Source organism: Amblyomma mixtum, chromosome 3 (genome assembly GCF_055824585.1).
Source record: "Amblyomma mixtum isolate Tamu chromosome 3, ASM5582458v1, whole genome shotgun sequence".
NCBI lineage: Eukaryota > Metazoa > Arthropoda > Arachnida > Ixodida > Ixodidae > Amblyomma > Amblyomma mixtum.
In genome coordinates, this window is record NC_143014.1 from 250,737,014 (window position 1) to 250,752,823 (window position 15,810).

General features: G+C 47.7%; 1 protein-coding gene across 5 annotated transcripts in view; it reads left to right on the forward strand.

Annotated features, from left to right (window-relative positions):
* LOC149354321 (uncharacterized) overlaps positions 1-4,978 on the forward strand; it is an 80,716-nt gene extending 75,738 nt beyond the window's left edge. For all 5 annotated transcript variants that reach the window (XM_089583275.1, XM_089583279.1, XM_089583276.1 and 2 more), the window contains one exon: positions 804-4,978. In XM_089583275.1, coding sequence (XP_089439401.1) covers positions 804-887 — 84 coding nt within the window. In that variant the 3' untranslated portion in view covers positions 888-4,978. The remainder of the gene's footprint in view (positions 1-803) is intronic.
* Positions 4,979-15,810: the final 10,832 nt, after the last annotated feature.

The following is a 15,810-nucleotide window of genomic DNA, read 5'->3' on the forward strand; positions in this document are numbered from 1 at the left end:
TTCGACGTAGCCGAGGAGTGCTTCCGATGATGGTGCAACCAAAAGGATGCATTGAGAAACACAAGCTTGCTTTCCGAGGCGAGCCATGCTAGTTTCCTGAACTGGAAGAGCTGCTCTTTTATTTGATGTAAGTGCAGAACGACGGCTACACATTGACAGCTTATATGCTGCGCGGCTTCTTTTGGGATGAGCATGCACCAGAGCACAGCACCAGCTGAGAGTTGAAATACTCCGCGAGTGACAATTGGACGCAGAATAAATGCTGCTCATTGCCTGATCGGTGTTTTTTACTTTAAAAAAAAAAAAATTTTCACACATTGCATGTATGGGCCATACCCCGAAAATTAGCCCTAGAATCTGGAAAAAAAAGTGCGGGCCTTACATGCATTTACACGGTATAAGTTTTTTAGCTGACTTAGACGAATTTCTGATGATGATCCATGTATAGACCTTTGCATCGGGCGAGGGAGTTGTCGAAAAGCCTCCTCTCTGGACTGTCGGAAACCGGTTCCGCTGCCGCTTCCACCGTGCTAGCGAGGGTTGCTCACGACAGTCCAGTGAACAATATGGCAGCGCCCAGGGAGCCCTTATTGCAAAGGTGTATACTGTCCTACAAACTATTCCAAAAACGAAAACTCATCCAAAAGTTTGTTGCCCCTACTTCTTCAAATGTGGACAGTGCTTTTGTAGGCAAGATGTTGGAAGGCAGAGCTGCCAATAGTTTATGGCCTGTATTCACTGCTGTGCATCTCGGCAAGTTTCAATTTGAAGCGCTGAAATTGTTTTCTTTTTGTTTTACGCAGTCTCTGTGGTCAGGACCCGGCCCCTCACCGCTGGAGCGTTTGCTTGAACAGCAGAAGCTGTGGAGAGATGGTGCCGCACAGTGAAAGCTCCTTTTCCGCCCCTTCCAACTGGGGAGCAGATCACGTACTTGAGACAAGTCTCATGCTGACTGGAGTCTCCAGCATGTTGACTTGCCCTTAGAGTGTGGCGAACAAAGTCACTGGCTGGCGTTGAGCAAGCGTTGAGACACCTGTCCCCCTGGCTGCGGGAAAAAAAAAAAAAAAGCCTTGGCGGCTTGCGGGGACGATGTCCAGGCTTGACCTGATTCAGCAGAGCCTGGCTGGAGCGTGCCAGCTATGATCACTACATGCTTCTCAATCAATCAAGTACAAGGCAGAGTGGTCAGGGAGAAAGTTTGGCTCCAAGTGATGGGCGTTCTTCCTGGCCAGCTGGAGCAGTCATGGTTGCTCTGTTGGGGTTTCTGTCCCTTCCCCGAAAAGCTTGTACACGTGCAACATGGCCCATGGGTAGCTCCTTAAACATCAGCTCTTGTGCTGGAGAATGCCTGCTACTCACGCAAATGAAAGAGAGATATGGGTATTTCTAATTTTTTGTTTTGTTTGTTAGGTTTCTTTTTTCCTATATCCTTTTTCAAATTTTACATTCCCATGGGTGCTGGGAAGAGTTGAAAACACAGTTGACACCAAAACTACATGCGTAAATGGCAGGAAATTTACGTGGTTTGTGCTCGTTGTCATCTTGTCTCGCACTATGCTTCAGCAGTGGTGGTCCAGTTGCGCTGTTAAAGGCTGGTATCAAAGAACCCTGCCAGCCCATCCTGGATGTGCTAAGATGGCAAACTGGTCATGGCTGTGCACATTTTCAGACAGCCTCTTGAGCAGGTTGGCATTTTTCATGCAGTGGTGCACTGGGGTGTGTTCTGAAGTGCCAGTCTGACTTCGTTTGGTTGGGGATAGTTGGTTCATGGCCATGTTTGAAACAGAAAAGACACGAATGGGACGGGGACAAGAAGGAAAGTAAAGCAACAGGACAGGTGCCAACTCGTGACTGGCAGGTGGATACAGCAATAAGTTAGCACATACGATGACAGGGAATACGAGGACAGGAAAGGGCCCAATGCAGAAGAAATAAGCAACAGGACAGGTGCCAACTTGTGATATTATTTCTTCTGCATTGGGCCCTTTTCTGTTTCAAAGATTCCACACCAACCCTGTCATCATATGTGCTAACCTTATTGCTTATCCACCTGCCAGTCACGAGTTGGTGCCTGTCCTGTTGCTTTACGTTCTTTCTGGTCCTGGTCTCATTTGTGCCTTTTCTGTTTCTGACTTGCTTGCTAGTTGTGGCCCAGCAGTGTTAATGTAAAAATGCTGGGGATATGCTATTCTGATATCCCACATATTTCAGCTCCAGCTAAGTTCCTTCAGACGGGCCTCTCTTCATTACGCCAGGTTTTTTTTCTGGCAGTTTTAAAGATGGTTGAGTGTTCCCTTTTTCTTTTTGTGACTGTACATTTAGAGGCTACGAGCAGCTTGGGAGAAAAACTAGTGCTTGCACATGATCCTCTTAGTCGGTGTGCTTTGTGCAGAGCTCATTAGTTCTGAATCATTTTGCTTGCTCAGTTGAATTCGGTTTGCAATTTTGGCCACCCTAGCTTTTCTGCTGATGCATCTGTAAGGAAATAGAAACTCTGGAAGTGTGAACACAATTAATTTCCACCTTAGTGACTTACTCCTGCTTCACTATATCAGGTATTTGCCTGTTGTTCTCATGTTGGCCATTCAGGTCCTTGATCTGGATCCACACCATGGCTTGCTAGTTTGTCAGTAGTTCTTTGTTAACTACGTAACCGAAAGCGTTTTCTAGCAGTAAAAGAAAGCGTTCGGCCAGTATGCCACATTACTATATTACAAAACAAAGAAGCTCTTTTCTAAGGAATAGGTCCACAACATTTAAATTTGCTGTGTTTCAGAAGTAGTTGTCACTGTGAAATACTTGAAATATCTGGCAATGTTTCCTAATCTTTTTATGGTGTTATAATCAGTGGCAGCATAGCCACCTCTCTACTTGAAATGACTGCTGAGCCTGCCATTTGCAAGTTTTTTTGGTGCTTCCTTTTCTTTTTTATTTTTTATCTGATCAAAGGGCAAACCGCTCTTTCAGTCGTTTAAGTTGCTCACTTCCATTTGCTTTTTATAGTGTACTCAGGTTATGGAAGTTTTTAAGTTTACGCTGTGAAAGCTAGTTTTATTTTATGCCAAGTAACCATGGCTGTTTTTATTTTAGATATTACTTTTACTGTTAGCTTGGAGTGCTAACTTCCACTGTTGCTGCTTCAGGCGATTCAGCTTTTTTTTCCCTAGATGGGGTTTGATAGGACTTGTTCTTGTTTAGACATTCCTTTTCTTTTTCCGAAATTTGGTGAAAAGCACAAACTACCTGGACCACCACTGGTTGTAAGCACATCACCCTTTCCTTGTCCTGCTTTGTCTGTACTTTTCATTATTTCTATGACCCGCGCCATTTGTGGCTGCAGAAACGGTAAGCAGGAAGGGAGGTGAAAATCTTCCATGACAGAGCACAGCTGCTGCTCTGAGAAATGGTTACGACGTAAACCTGTGGTCTGCAACAACTGCTGCTTGCTTCTGCAGGCCAGTTCAGCTGTCGTAGCAGTACAAATCTCACCACTATGAAGCTCTGTCTTTTTCACTTGAAACACTGGAGGGAAACGAGAGCAAGGAGTACTGTATGCTGAAACAATCGTTTTCGGGGCTGTCACCTTTATTGTACGCTGATTGGCTGGAAGCGCTAGACCAGATGTGGTGGAGAAAATCTGTTGGTGGGCAAATATTCTAACATTCTGTGTGCATCACGTTAATGTTGTGTAGTTGTCAGGCATATCGGCAGTTTGGAGGACAAAGCTGCCCCTTGTAACTAGTTTCGAAAATTGTCCAATGGCTGCCTTTCTGCCAACTCGTTGCACTTGTGTTTGGCCCCATTGACAAAAATGTTTCTCCCAGTGGAACTGCAACCCATTTGACACGCTTAGAAGAGCACTGTGATGCCACTATTGATGCAGGAGTGACTACTTCATGTGTTTGATTAAACTGGCTGGACACGTTGTGTTGGGAATGTTTGATCAAGCACACTGGACACATTGTGTTGGATAGAACATTTCGAGCGAAACATGGCAGTATCACAGAATGCCCTCCTAAGGGGATGCTGTGTCATGAAAAAAAAAATAGCATTCCCAAAAATGATTGCTTGCAAAATGCAAGCCTGGTTTTGTAACAAGATGTCTGACACACCCTTTGGTTTGTTCACTAAGAGTCTCCTGCAAGTAGATTTTGCATTTCTTAGAACTTTTTATGCATACATGTGTATTGAAACACTTGTCATGCAGCATAATTGACGGAGCAGGTGTGCTGTCTCCATCCCTATTCTTTGCCATTTAAGCACAGTGGCATGGTTCAGTGAAGATATAGGGAAACATCTTGTATGCCAAACAGCAAATTGTTTTTGTGCCATATCTCCATGCACTTGCTGGTTTTTTTGTTTGTTTGTTTTTAGACTTGGTGTTTGCATTCTTTTTCGAACTGGGTCAGAGAGATCCTTCACACATGCACGTACAGACATACTGCAATTTATTCTGTACAAGCAGCATCGCTGTAGGAACAGCCTTGTTTGCAAAATCCTTGTTGTCTGGTCAGCAGGCTTCTGTACTGTGTGTTATTTGTCTCTGCCTAGTTTATTTGGGCATTGTGTTGCCTATATGTAAAAGGTGCGCATTATTCTTAGTGAGCTTTGCAGGTGTGCACAAGCTCTACAGTTCAGTCCTGAAGGTTGTAAGGCAAGTTGTACTTGTAATTTTTTGTTCTACACATTTCTCTCATGTGATCACATAGTTGAGAGCTTTTTATTTTTTTCATTAAGCAAAGTGTGGAATCCCTTATTTTGAGCACTGTAGTTCACGTCTTCAAATTGGTTCGTATTGATGTTATTGTTCCTGCAGCGGCCATACTGTAGGTTTTTTTTTGTTCTTGACTGCAGTGCAGTGCAGAGCACTGTTCCGTGCTAAGCAGCATTACTGAACTGTTTCAAAATTATCGTTCCTGCTTGGCCTCGAGTTTCAAAGTACCCAGGCAGCATCCAAATAAACAGTTCCGTCACTATATTATAAAGTTGTGTGTCTTCAGATTCCACCATGTTCTTGCACCACTGCTTCCTCGGAGAGTTGCAGTATTGTGGTGCATACCACTGGGCAAACTCCTAGGAGCACTTGAATACACTACCACAATAGCAGTCGCGCTCCAGCTAGTAGGTAAACAGAAGTGAGAGCACCGTTCAGAGAGTAGCAGAACAGTGATAGTACTGCTACACTAAAAGCAGTCGTAAATTTGTCCAGACCCTTGGCAAAATGCAGCGATCATTTCAATGGAAAATTGCACAATGAACCCAAAGTTGTTGCTGTTACATCGGCTTGTGCCACAGCATAAGTGGCTGATGGGTCTTTTCTGCAGCACTGCACAGGCTCGGGCCAGGACGGAAGATTCATTGCTACGTTGGGCCTGGTCCAAGCTCGGGCTTGATGTTGCAGGGTCGGGCTCAGGCCCACATAGAGGGACGTGTGTCCTGCTTTTGATTCGTTATTACAAGGTGAAGTACACCTCGGCCGTTGTGCCAGCGGCACTGATGAAACGGCCATGGTGTGAGCTGAGAAATAAGGTAGCACTTATTTGCTGACTTTTTTGTATTTCTCGTGGAAGGAAAATTGTAATGACCTGCTGTCTGGAACATCTCGGAGATGAAGGAATCTCAACGCATTAATCTCCCCGTAAAGTTCTTCATTGACGGGGCACAAGAGGCTTAACTATTTGCAGACAGAGTTAGTGTCGCTCAGTACAGTCTATAAGTAACTTTGGATGCACACGTCCAGTCACATTGAACACTACAAGATAAGTTAAACTGCACTTTTTAGTGATTTAAGAGCAGTGGCGAAAGTCCACTATCGCTGGTTCTGAAGCGCAAAAATCCAGCAGCGGGCTGCACTACTGCGGTGTTCTTAGTAGAGAGTTGTAACTCCTAACACGGCGCATTTGTGCAATTGCATGCACCTAAAGCACAGAACACCGCTGAAACTGCCTGTTCCGGCTAGTGGCTAGCATATGCCGTTGATTCTACCAAAAGACGCTGCGGGTACGTCTGCTCGGTTTTGTGTTGCCGCTCGTGGCTGGACATTTGAAGCATCAGAAACCGCTAGAGAAGGACCTTCATTCGACTGCTCAGTGGGTCGCCATTTGTCCCAAGATAGTCTTTTATTGTGTACCTTCACCTCCCAAAAGCACAGCTGTATGCTGTGCATAACGACGTTGGTGAAGAGCATATTTGTTTAGATTACTTCGGACCTTTTAACACAAACTACGCAATAAACAGACGCTTTTGCTTTTTTTCTTGATTAAAATGCGGCCATTGCACCATGACTTCAAGGTGCGAAATTGTGTTCATTAAAAAAAGTAAACGTGGAATTGCTGCTGCAGTGCGGTCGTTTTAATACTTCGCAGGCCGTAAAAGTCTATAAAAATCTAGAGGTGATGCAAAGTAGTTAATTGTGCTTATAGACAACCCTTTTCATTTGGCTTTCGGAACTACTTCCAGACGAGTTCACCTTTAAAGAAGACGAGTGGGCGACAGCATATATGTTAGCATATATGTGGGCAGGCAGACAGCATATATGTTGCGCTTCTGCACACTCGGTCACAGAAGGGAGGAGGAGACAGGCTCAAAGTTATGGTAGAAACAACGCCCCTTCACGGTTATTTCAAGTTGCGATGAACTACGTGCTGTGCTCGAAAGTATGAGCACTGTATGTATGGGCTGTTCAACTAAACATTGCATGGCATATTTCACAAATGTGTCTATTCAATAATGCAGCGTAAAACTTAGAACTGAGGACCTCTAAGGTGTGACTACGGGCCAATAATTACAATCTTACTAGAAGCGCATCATAACGTTGCACTCAAACTTTTCTAGCGTTGTTTGCCAACCTAACAGATTTAGAAACTGAATGCCACATACTCCAGAGTTCTTTGAAACCAATACTTTGGGCAAGTGCTCCAGACTGCTCCTAAATCGATGTTACTCTGCTCAAAAGTGCTCCAAATTGAAACTTTTAATGCTCTAAAAATTGCTCCAAATTGCATTTTACCAGTAGCATCACTGAGTTTGTGATCGTTGTGGATTGTTTTAATTACCCAAACGAGGTCATGTGGTTGTGATCTCACGAGCCTCTCGACCAGTCCCGGTTTTCTCGACAACCCCACTACGGTGGTTTCTCTGGTGAAGGTATCCTCAAGGCTAACGCGTTGAAGGGCACCTTCGTAAAATACAACTCGGAAATGTGCTCTAAACAACAGAGATTAGAAAGACAAGTCTTGCCTAATAAAAACTTTTAGCCTTTTTATTCTTCGTTGTTTCCTTCTAGCCACTAACAAAGAATGTTCCAACTTCAAAAACAGTGCTATGGAAATAACTGTTCAGCCTTCCCAAGGGCATGAAAAGTTGCACATTTAGCACAGTGCACAAGCAGAGGCAACTGGTAAACACTGCGGTAACAAACGGAAGAGCATCAGAAACAGTTTCAAGTTTATTGTATGCAGCCAACCGCTGAGAGACAGGTTCGCATGAAGGACATTAGCTTCAAACAGAGGTTTCGCCAGGCTGCTTGTGGAAGTGGTCGTTTTAACGTCACCATGGCTTCATTCCAATGCTTTAAGGAAACCAGCTGCACCGACAATGCAGCTTTGGAGAAATCCGTGCAGCCGAATTCGCACCCTTTCAAATACAGTGCGCTGTATCAAATGCACCAAAAATGACAGAAACCACGGAGAAATTTCTTAACTTAGTAAATCATATTACTGGCTTTATAAAGGCGGAAACATTACATGCCTCTCGCGCAGGAAAACCCGCCACCGTATGTTTTCCGAAGTTTTCCGCAAATTTAACCGTGTCCACAAAATGTGTTTACGTACCTCTCAAGTGACCACATTTGAAAGAAGAAAATCGGCGGCATTGGTGTTCGAACCTGGGCCCTTCGCATGACAGGCGGGCACGCAACGCATATGCCACGAAGGGTCTCTTCTTCTTCGTCGCATGGAAATCAAGTCCGCTGAGCTACCAAGTGCTTGACGTACACACAGGTCACTGGTTCAAGCTTGTTGGGGGGCAAGAAGTCAACGCGTTGTGGTGTGTATGATTGTAAAGCGTGTTGGGGATGGATACTAATGTTAGACAACGATGACTTGCAAAAAAAAGTTGCTGACGTTTAAACGCAAATGCTTTCGCATTTCTCCAATGCATCAGACTATAGTACTACAGTGCTCTCCAAGTTTTTTAATATCGGCAATTTCAGTGGTGTATCAACGTATAGACGATACAGTATCGAGTACCTGTATCGAAAATCAGTTTTGGTTCGGTGTCTTGTATCGGTATCGGAAATACATTTTTTGAGGGCATCGCTAACGAACATACTTTATTCAAGTATCATGCCCTGCCCTGCTGGTTACCACTTCGTAACTCGAATACCAGCGACAACTGTTCGTCAGCGTGTACACTGAGGAGACATAACTGAGCTAACATGTGACAGCTCAGACTACTCTTTCCTGGGAGCTTTGGCTTACGCGCACGGCTGTCCTCACTGTCTTCTTGACCTCGTCGCCACACAACGCCACACTCGCATAGCGCGCGCATGTCGTCGGAGCGAGAGACGCAGGGCGCTTGCGTAGACGCACGCACTTGAGAGCGCAGCCTATAGTATGCCCGTTCGCTTGCCCCGTAGAACAGCAGCGCTGCTGCAGAGCTGCTTGGTGGACGAGGCAAAGAATTCGTGGCTTCTATACCCTTCTCCGATAGGACAACGTTATAGAATGGCAGTTTACCAATATCCCTCAAGAGGAAAGTATATCTTGACAGGTACTCACCTATAGGGAAGAAACGTGGAGGCTAAAGAAGAGGGTTCTACATAAACAGGACAACGCAGCGAGCTATGGAAAGGAAAATGATTGCTGTAACGTTAAGAGACGGGAAGAGGGCAGAGTGGATCAAGGAACAAATGCGGGTTGACGTTACGTAGACGAAATCATGAATAAATTGGCTTGGGCAGGGCATGCTGTGCAGGGTAACAGAATGGATTCCGAGTGAAGGCAAGCGTAGCAGGAGGCGGCAGAGTTAGGTGGGCGGTTGAGGCTAAGAAGTTTGCGGGGATAAGGCGGCTGCAGCTGGAACAGGGAGGATTAATTGGAGAGGCCTTTGTCGGGCATTGGGCGTAATCGGGCTGCTGCTGCTGCTGCTGATGATGATGATGATACCCGTCTTCACTGGTAGCCCGCACGCGCGCACAGATGTACGCATGCGGGCGTCGTAGCCACATGCTTTTCTCAGCGCAGACTCCGCGTCAGGCGTCCTTCATACTTCTTTGTCCATCTTGCCTGTGACATGCCGTAACTGTTCTCATCGTTTATAACCGTCGGCAGAGCCTAATTAGGCTTCTGCGCTGTAGACAGCGGGAAGTTTTTCGTTTGAAGCTTGCTGGAGACTCAAACTGCCCTGATCATATAACACGAGGTGATGCTCTTTATTTGCTTCTTGTTTTCGTTCGAAAGAAACGAAACGAGTTATTGGCAAAGGGTGAGAAGGGAGAATCATCATAACAGGTCAAAACACACAGACAATGTCAAGCACGTTCGCCGGCGGTCCTGCCTGATGACTTCGACGGGCGGCCGCTGCAATAATAAAGGTAACGAAGATGCGAGAGACAAATCCCGGCCAGTGTTGCGCATCGGGGCACCGGTGGGCTGTACTGCACGAAGCGGATTTACTTAGTGTGACGGCGGAACGAAAAACCGACCCATCAGAGCAACAGTTCAGTCCGAGACCCTTTTCTCAAGCATTTCACGCCAGAAAAGCTGAGCACCATGGCATAGGAAGAGGTTGTACCCATTGGAAAACCAGTGGTTATCCGGCGTTCTCCTGCTGTGTTCTCCTGCTGGCCGCATGGTTGCGGGATCGAATCTTAGCCGCGGCGGCCGCATTTCGATGGAGGCGGAATGCCTGTGCAGTGTACCATGTGAGTGCACGTTAAAGAATCCGAGGGGGTTGAAATTAATCGAAGACCGTCCTCTACAGCGCCTCCCATAAGTAATGTGCATCTTCTGGACGTTAAACCCCACGTACACCAACTAGTGACGACTAGTATACCATGTGGGCCGAGCTTCGCAGCTACCTTGGCTCTGCATGAACTTGGGGCCTCCTGCGTCATTTCATTCAGACCGAACACTCGTGCTCAGCAGATCGCTCTACAGACGTTCATCTCCGACTAAGTCAAACGGGCATGAACGGCGAAAATTACCTGGGGCACCTGCAACGGTGCTATCTCCCGGCCCCGACACTCCACCCTATAGGGACGACGTTGGTGAACTTATCGACTCCGAATTACATCACTCGGGCAGTCTTACAGACTACTCAAATGAAGTCCGGAAAATCGAGGTCCTGCTATCTTCCTGGACAGATGCGCTCTAATAGCGAGATCGCCGCCAGGGGGCAATGCGGGTCGGACACTCTGCACATGGGCTCCGGCTAAATGTGTGTGTTTCTCCGGAAATTTTCATCACAGCGGCCAACCAACTGTCCAAGCAAGCGCCAAACATCTCCAGGGATTCGCAAGTCCAGGTGTGTGATTTGAACTCTTCCTTTCCTGGATTCCGGCCCGGTTTTGTGCAGCCGCGGAACGCCACCTAGATAAGCCTGACGGCAGCCTCACCAACGCGCGAAGCCGGCGAGCCCGGCCTCCCCAGGTGGAGGGACGCACCGTCCCAGAACACGAACTTCAGTCCGGCGACTGGATCACCGCGTTGGGCCGTTCGTACAAGACTCGGGCAGAAAGGCAAGCGATTGCAGCAATTACCCATCAACCGCTTCAAACGCCTGGCACCGCCGGCAACGCTCACCCAAACGGCAGGAACGCCCAGCTCTCCGCCGCGACAAACGCCGTTGCGGCGCCGCAACGGGCGCCGCCGATCACACGTGCTTCACTCCTCGTCTCCCAGCGCAACAGACGAATACCGCCCCTGCCGTTAGAGGCAATCAGGGTTGTCTTCCGGCCGCGAGGTGAGCTCCTGCTCTCTACCATGCCCGGAATGAAAATACGAGCTGCAGTTCAAGCCCAACTAACAAAGCCTCTGCCAGCCGACGCTGTGCTCCGTATCCACCCAACCAACAATACATTTACCATAGCCACAACGCACACCAAAACCGTTCAACACCTGATAGGAGTCACCCATCTGTCCATCGACGACACACGGTACGAGTGCACAGCTTATGCGGCACCGCCCCCGGGCGCCACTAGAGGAGTACTGACGAACGCCTACTATCAAGAGACGCCCGAGGAAATCTACAAATATATCGTGCAAGGGAATCCAGACCACACCATCTTGGCTGCACGCAGAATGGGGAAGACCAACTCAATCCTCATTACATTCGACGCGGACAAGGTCCCCTACGCCATCAACTATATGGGCACCATCTACAGATGCATGCCTTACAGAGGTAGCCCAGACGCCTGCACGAACTGTAGGCAACCGGGCCACCGTTACGACGTCTGTCCCTTACCAAAGACTCATCTATGCCCCAGATGTGGGACACAACATCCCAGTACTGACCCACAGTGCATACCTAAATGTATCCACTGCAACGGCCCGCACCTCACGGGCACAGGACCCTGCAAAGCACGGAACCCAGGCACAAAACGGCTTCAGTACCCTGCGAAGCAAGCCTTCCAACAACTAGACCAGCATCCGTCGTCTTGGCCTGCACTTACCCAGCCGCAGCAAGACCTCACGGGGTCCGCCGCAAGCAAGCAGGATACATGGGCGCAGAAAGTGGCGCACTCACCGCGAGGCTCTACACCGCCGGCGCACAGCACAATACAGCCAACCTCAACGCCGGAGAATGCAGCACAACGGCGGCTGCAAGAAGAAAATGCCATGCTCCTCCAACGCATCGCATTACTGGAAGCCAAGCTAAGTGCTACCTCTGGGGGACCATCCCCTTCTTCCTCACTTCCTTCCCCCACTTCTAACCCCACTCACGATCCTGTCTCACCAAATCAACAAGACACTAACCCTCAAAGAAATGACCATCCCCCCACCGCACCCATGCATGAGGACCCAGAGCCAGATCTCGAACCGCTACCCTCCCCGAGCAATAGCGCTAGAACAAGCGTAGCTCTCTCGGATGCAGACCTCCAAGCAGTGGCAGATCGCCTTGAAAACATTCTCTGTGCTCGGCTAGAAGCTCGCCTGGTCGAACGTATTGAACACACCATAGTAACTAAGCTAGAAGCAGCGCTTTCGCAAAAAATCGATCAAATGTTCGTCCAAATCTCTACAACCTTCCATAAAGCGCTGGAAGAGCATGCAGAACGCACAGCCCGCAGATTTCAAGAAATAGAAGAGCATCTGGCTGGATTTGACAGTCACCGCTATCGTAAGCGCAAACCAAAGACACCAGAGCATCAGGACCCCACTACCCCGAACATAAGTCATACTCCTCCCACTTTAACGCAACAGGCACTCCCATCGCTGCCACATGATGGCGCCCTTTAAACCTTTATGCACGGTCTGGCAGTGGAACTGCCGGGGTTTTGGGAGAAAAAGAGGGATCCTCCAACAACTTCTACAACGTGCTTCAGGCCCGGATGTCTTGGCGCTACAGGAACCGATTAATCGCATTACCCTGCCGGGATATACGCCTTATTTACCCTCATCGGAGGCACCACACAACGTAGCATTTCTTGTTAAACGTACGTGTCCCGTATTGGTGCACAGCCTCCCCGTTTGCGACATTGACCATATCTGCATTGAGCTTGTACCCAATAACCCAAAATTCCACAGTCTCTTTATTCTCAACATTTATAGCCCCCCTAAAAGGGCTCTCCCAAACTTCGACCGGCTTTTCTCACTTGCCAAACAACTTGCGCATAAGCGACCCTTGCTAATTGTAGGGGACTTCAATGCCCCACACACAGCATGGGGGTACCCTACAGACACTCCAAAGGGCCGCCGAGTCTGGCTGTCCGCACAGCAGGAAGGCTTCACACTTCTTACTGATTCCGATCACCCCACTCGTGTGGGAACAAGTGTGAGCAGGGACACCACACCAGATCTCACATTCACACACTCCATTCCTGATGCAAAATGGTGCAACACTAATGAAAATGTAGGCAGCGATCACTACATTATAGAGATTACGCTCCATAGCCAAATTGGCAAACCCTCCCCTAAACACCCAACTATCACGAACTGGGAATCTCTCAGAAAATGCCGAAGCAATCGAACGCACACGTCCATAACGGACATAGAGGCGTGGACCACAAAACTACAACAGGATATACGAGCAGTTACTCACACTACCCCCCCGGATTGCCCCAGTGAGGCGGTAGACACACGCCTCTTGCGTTTGTGGGAGGCAAAAACGGGCCTTGAGCGCCGCTGGCATAAACAACGGTGGAACCGAACTCTTAAAAGAAGACTTTGTAGACTAAATGCAGAAATAGAGAAGCACGCAACCACTCTGATGAGGCAAAATTGGGAGACCTTATGCACTCGTCTCAATGGAAACATGAGTCTCTCTTAGACATGGCGCCTATTTAGGCATCTTCTAGACCCAACGCAGTCCAAAACGACCCAGAATCATAACCTCACTAAACTCATTCATGGCAGCACAGTTCAACCACAGGACCTCTTACAACAGCTTAAAGACCTCTACCTTCCACCATTCCCTGCCCAAACTCACCCCGACTACGAAGGCGCCCCAAACGCACTCTTAGACCAGCCTATTACAGAAGCTGCAGGTAAGGGCAGAACTCCACAAACTGAACACATCCTCCGCTCCGGGACCGGATGGGATCACGAACAGGGCACTACGAAATCTGGACATCCCCTCTATCGAAGTCTTAACAGCATATTTCAACGAGTGCTGGCAAAACGGTTCCCTACCTCCTCAGTGGAAAACAGCGAAAGTTGTATTTCTGCCCAAGCCAGGCAAGCCGCTTCACCATACTAATCTCCGACCCATCTCTCTTACTTCATGTGTAGGCAAGCTCTTCGAGCATGTCATTCAGACGCGACTCAGCAACTACTTGGAGGATAATGAGCTCCTCCCTAACAGCATGGTTTTAGACCAGGATTGTCAGCGCAGGATGTATTCCTCCAACTACAACATCACATACTGGAACCCAAAACAAAGGATACGAAAGCCATATTAGGAGTAGACCCCAATAAGGCCTTTGATCACGTTACCCACGCGGCTATCCTAACGAACCTACAATCCCTCGACGTTGGACAACGCATGTACAACTGCATTCGCGATTTCCTCAGTAATCGCACGGCCCATCTCTCATTCGGACCGCATTCCTTAAACGACATCAACATCGGAGCACGAGGCACCCCACAGGGAGCAGTCCTCTCCCCGACTCTCTTTAACATAGCCATGATGGGATTACCTAAATTACTCAAGTCGATACCCAACCTACACTTCACCTTCTATGCCGATGACATTACACTATGGACATGCCGAGGTAGCGACGCGGAGATAGAACACCGCTTACAAACAGCACTAAATATCATTTGCACGTACGTCCATGATAGAGGGCTCTCATGCTCCCCCACGAAATCGCAACTTTTCATATACAAACCCCACCGAATGTCTGGCACACCACCGAATATTCAGCTCGTTTTGGGCAAGGAACCGATTCCCACAGTGCCAAAGGTTCGCATACTGGGAATGTTTCTCACTACTTCTGGCTCTCACACTGACACGATCCAAGCGCTACAAACGCACACACAACAAGCCACTAGGCTCATCAAACGTGTGGCACACAGAAAATCGGGCCTACGGGAACCAAACACGCTTCGACTAACACAGGCCCTAGTAACACAAAATGTCGCCAGAACGTTATGACAATGTCGCCAATGTTTTATAATGTTGTGCAACATACTCCAACGTTACAGCAACATGCCCATAAGTCGGTCAGGATGACACTCTCTGCTAACATTGCAGCCAAATGTTCAGAAATTCGTTAGGATAACATACCATCTGCCATCTTTGGAACAACACCGAGAAGCAACGTTGAGGCAATACAGCCTGATGAACGTTATTATAATGCTGAATCATAACAATAAAGCAACATTACAAATATATTTCAAGCACAGAGTTCCAGAAGTTTTCCGACTGTTGCTACAGTAAACATTTTTTTCAACTAGCAGTACTTTGCAACTGAACCTCTTCTGTTGCGCCTGCTATAAATTGCATGCACAGTTCGATTAATATGTCGCAAAGCTTTGTTTATTACCTATTCGCCACTGTCACCCTTGGGACACCCTTCAGGAACGGCTATATAAGCTTGACTCTATGTTATCCGCTCGGAGGTAAGTGTATGAGTACTGTATTGTGGAGCTCAAGTGCCGGTCGCTCTCGTTGGTCCTCGAAAAGCGTTATGATATGTTGTGAAGATTACCAATTCGCAGGCCTGCATGCTTGTGCAGGGTTGCTAAAATTTTCAAGCATGTTACATATGATGTTAAATTGTGGCAACGTTGCAGCAATGTTGTACATATGTGGACACAACATCGTGGGAAATGTAGCAGCCATGTTTTTCACGTATGTTGTCTTGATATTGCCAAAGGAGGACACTAGCCACGTTAATGCAGCCTAAATAGGTAACATTGCTGCAATGTTCCAGCAGCAATCTGTGCTACTAGGGCGGCTTACATCACCAGTAGAATAACATATGCACTACCGTATCTGCCCCTCTTAGCGAAAGATAGAGAACGCCTAGACGGCCTCATTCGGAGCAGTACGCGCACAGCTTTACGCCTTCCCCCATGCACTTCCACAGAGCGCCTTCTTCGACTAGGAATACATAACATTTTCGAGGAACTCTGTGAGGCCACC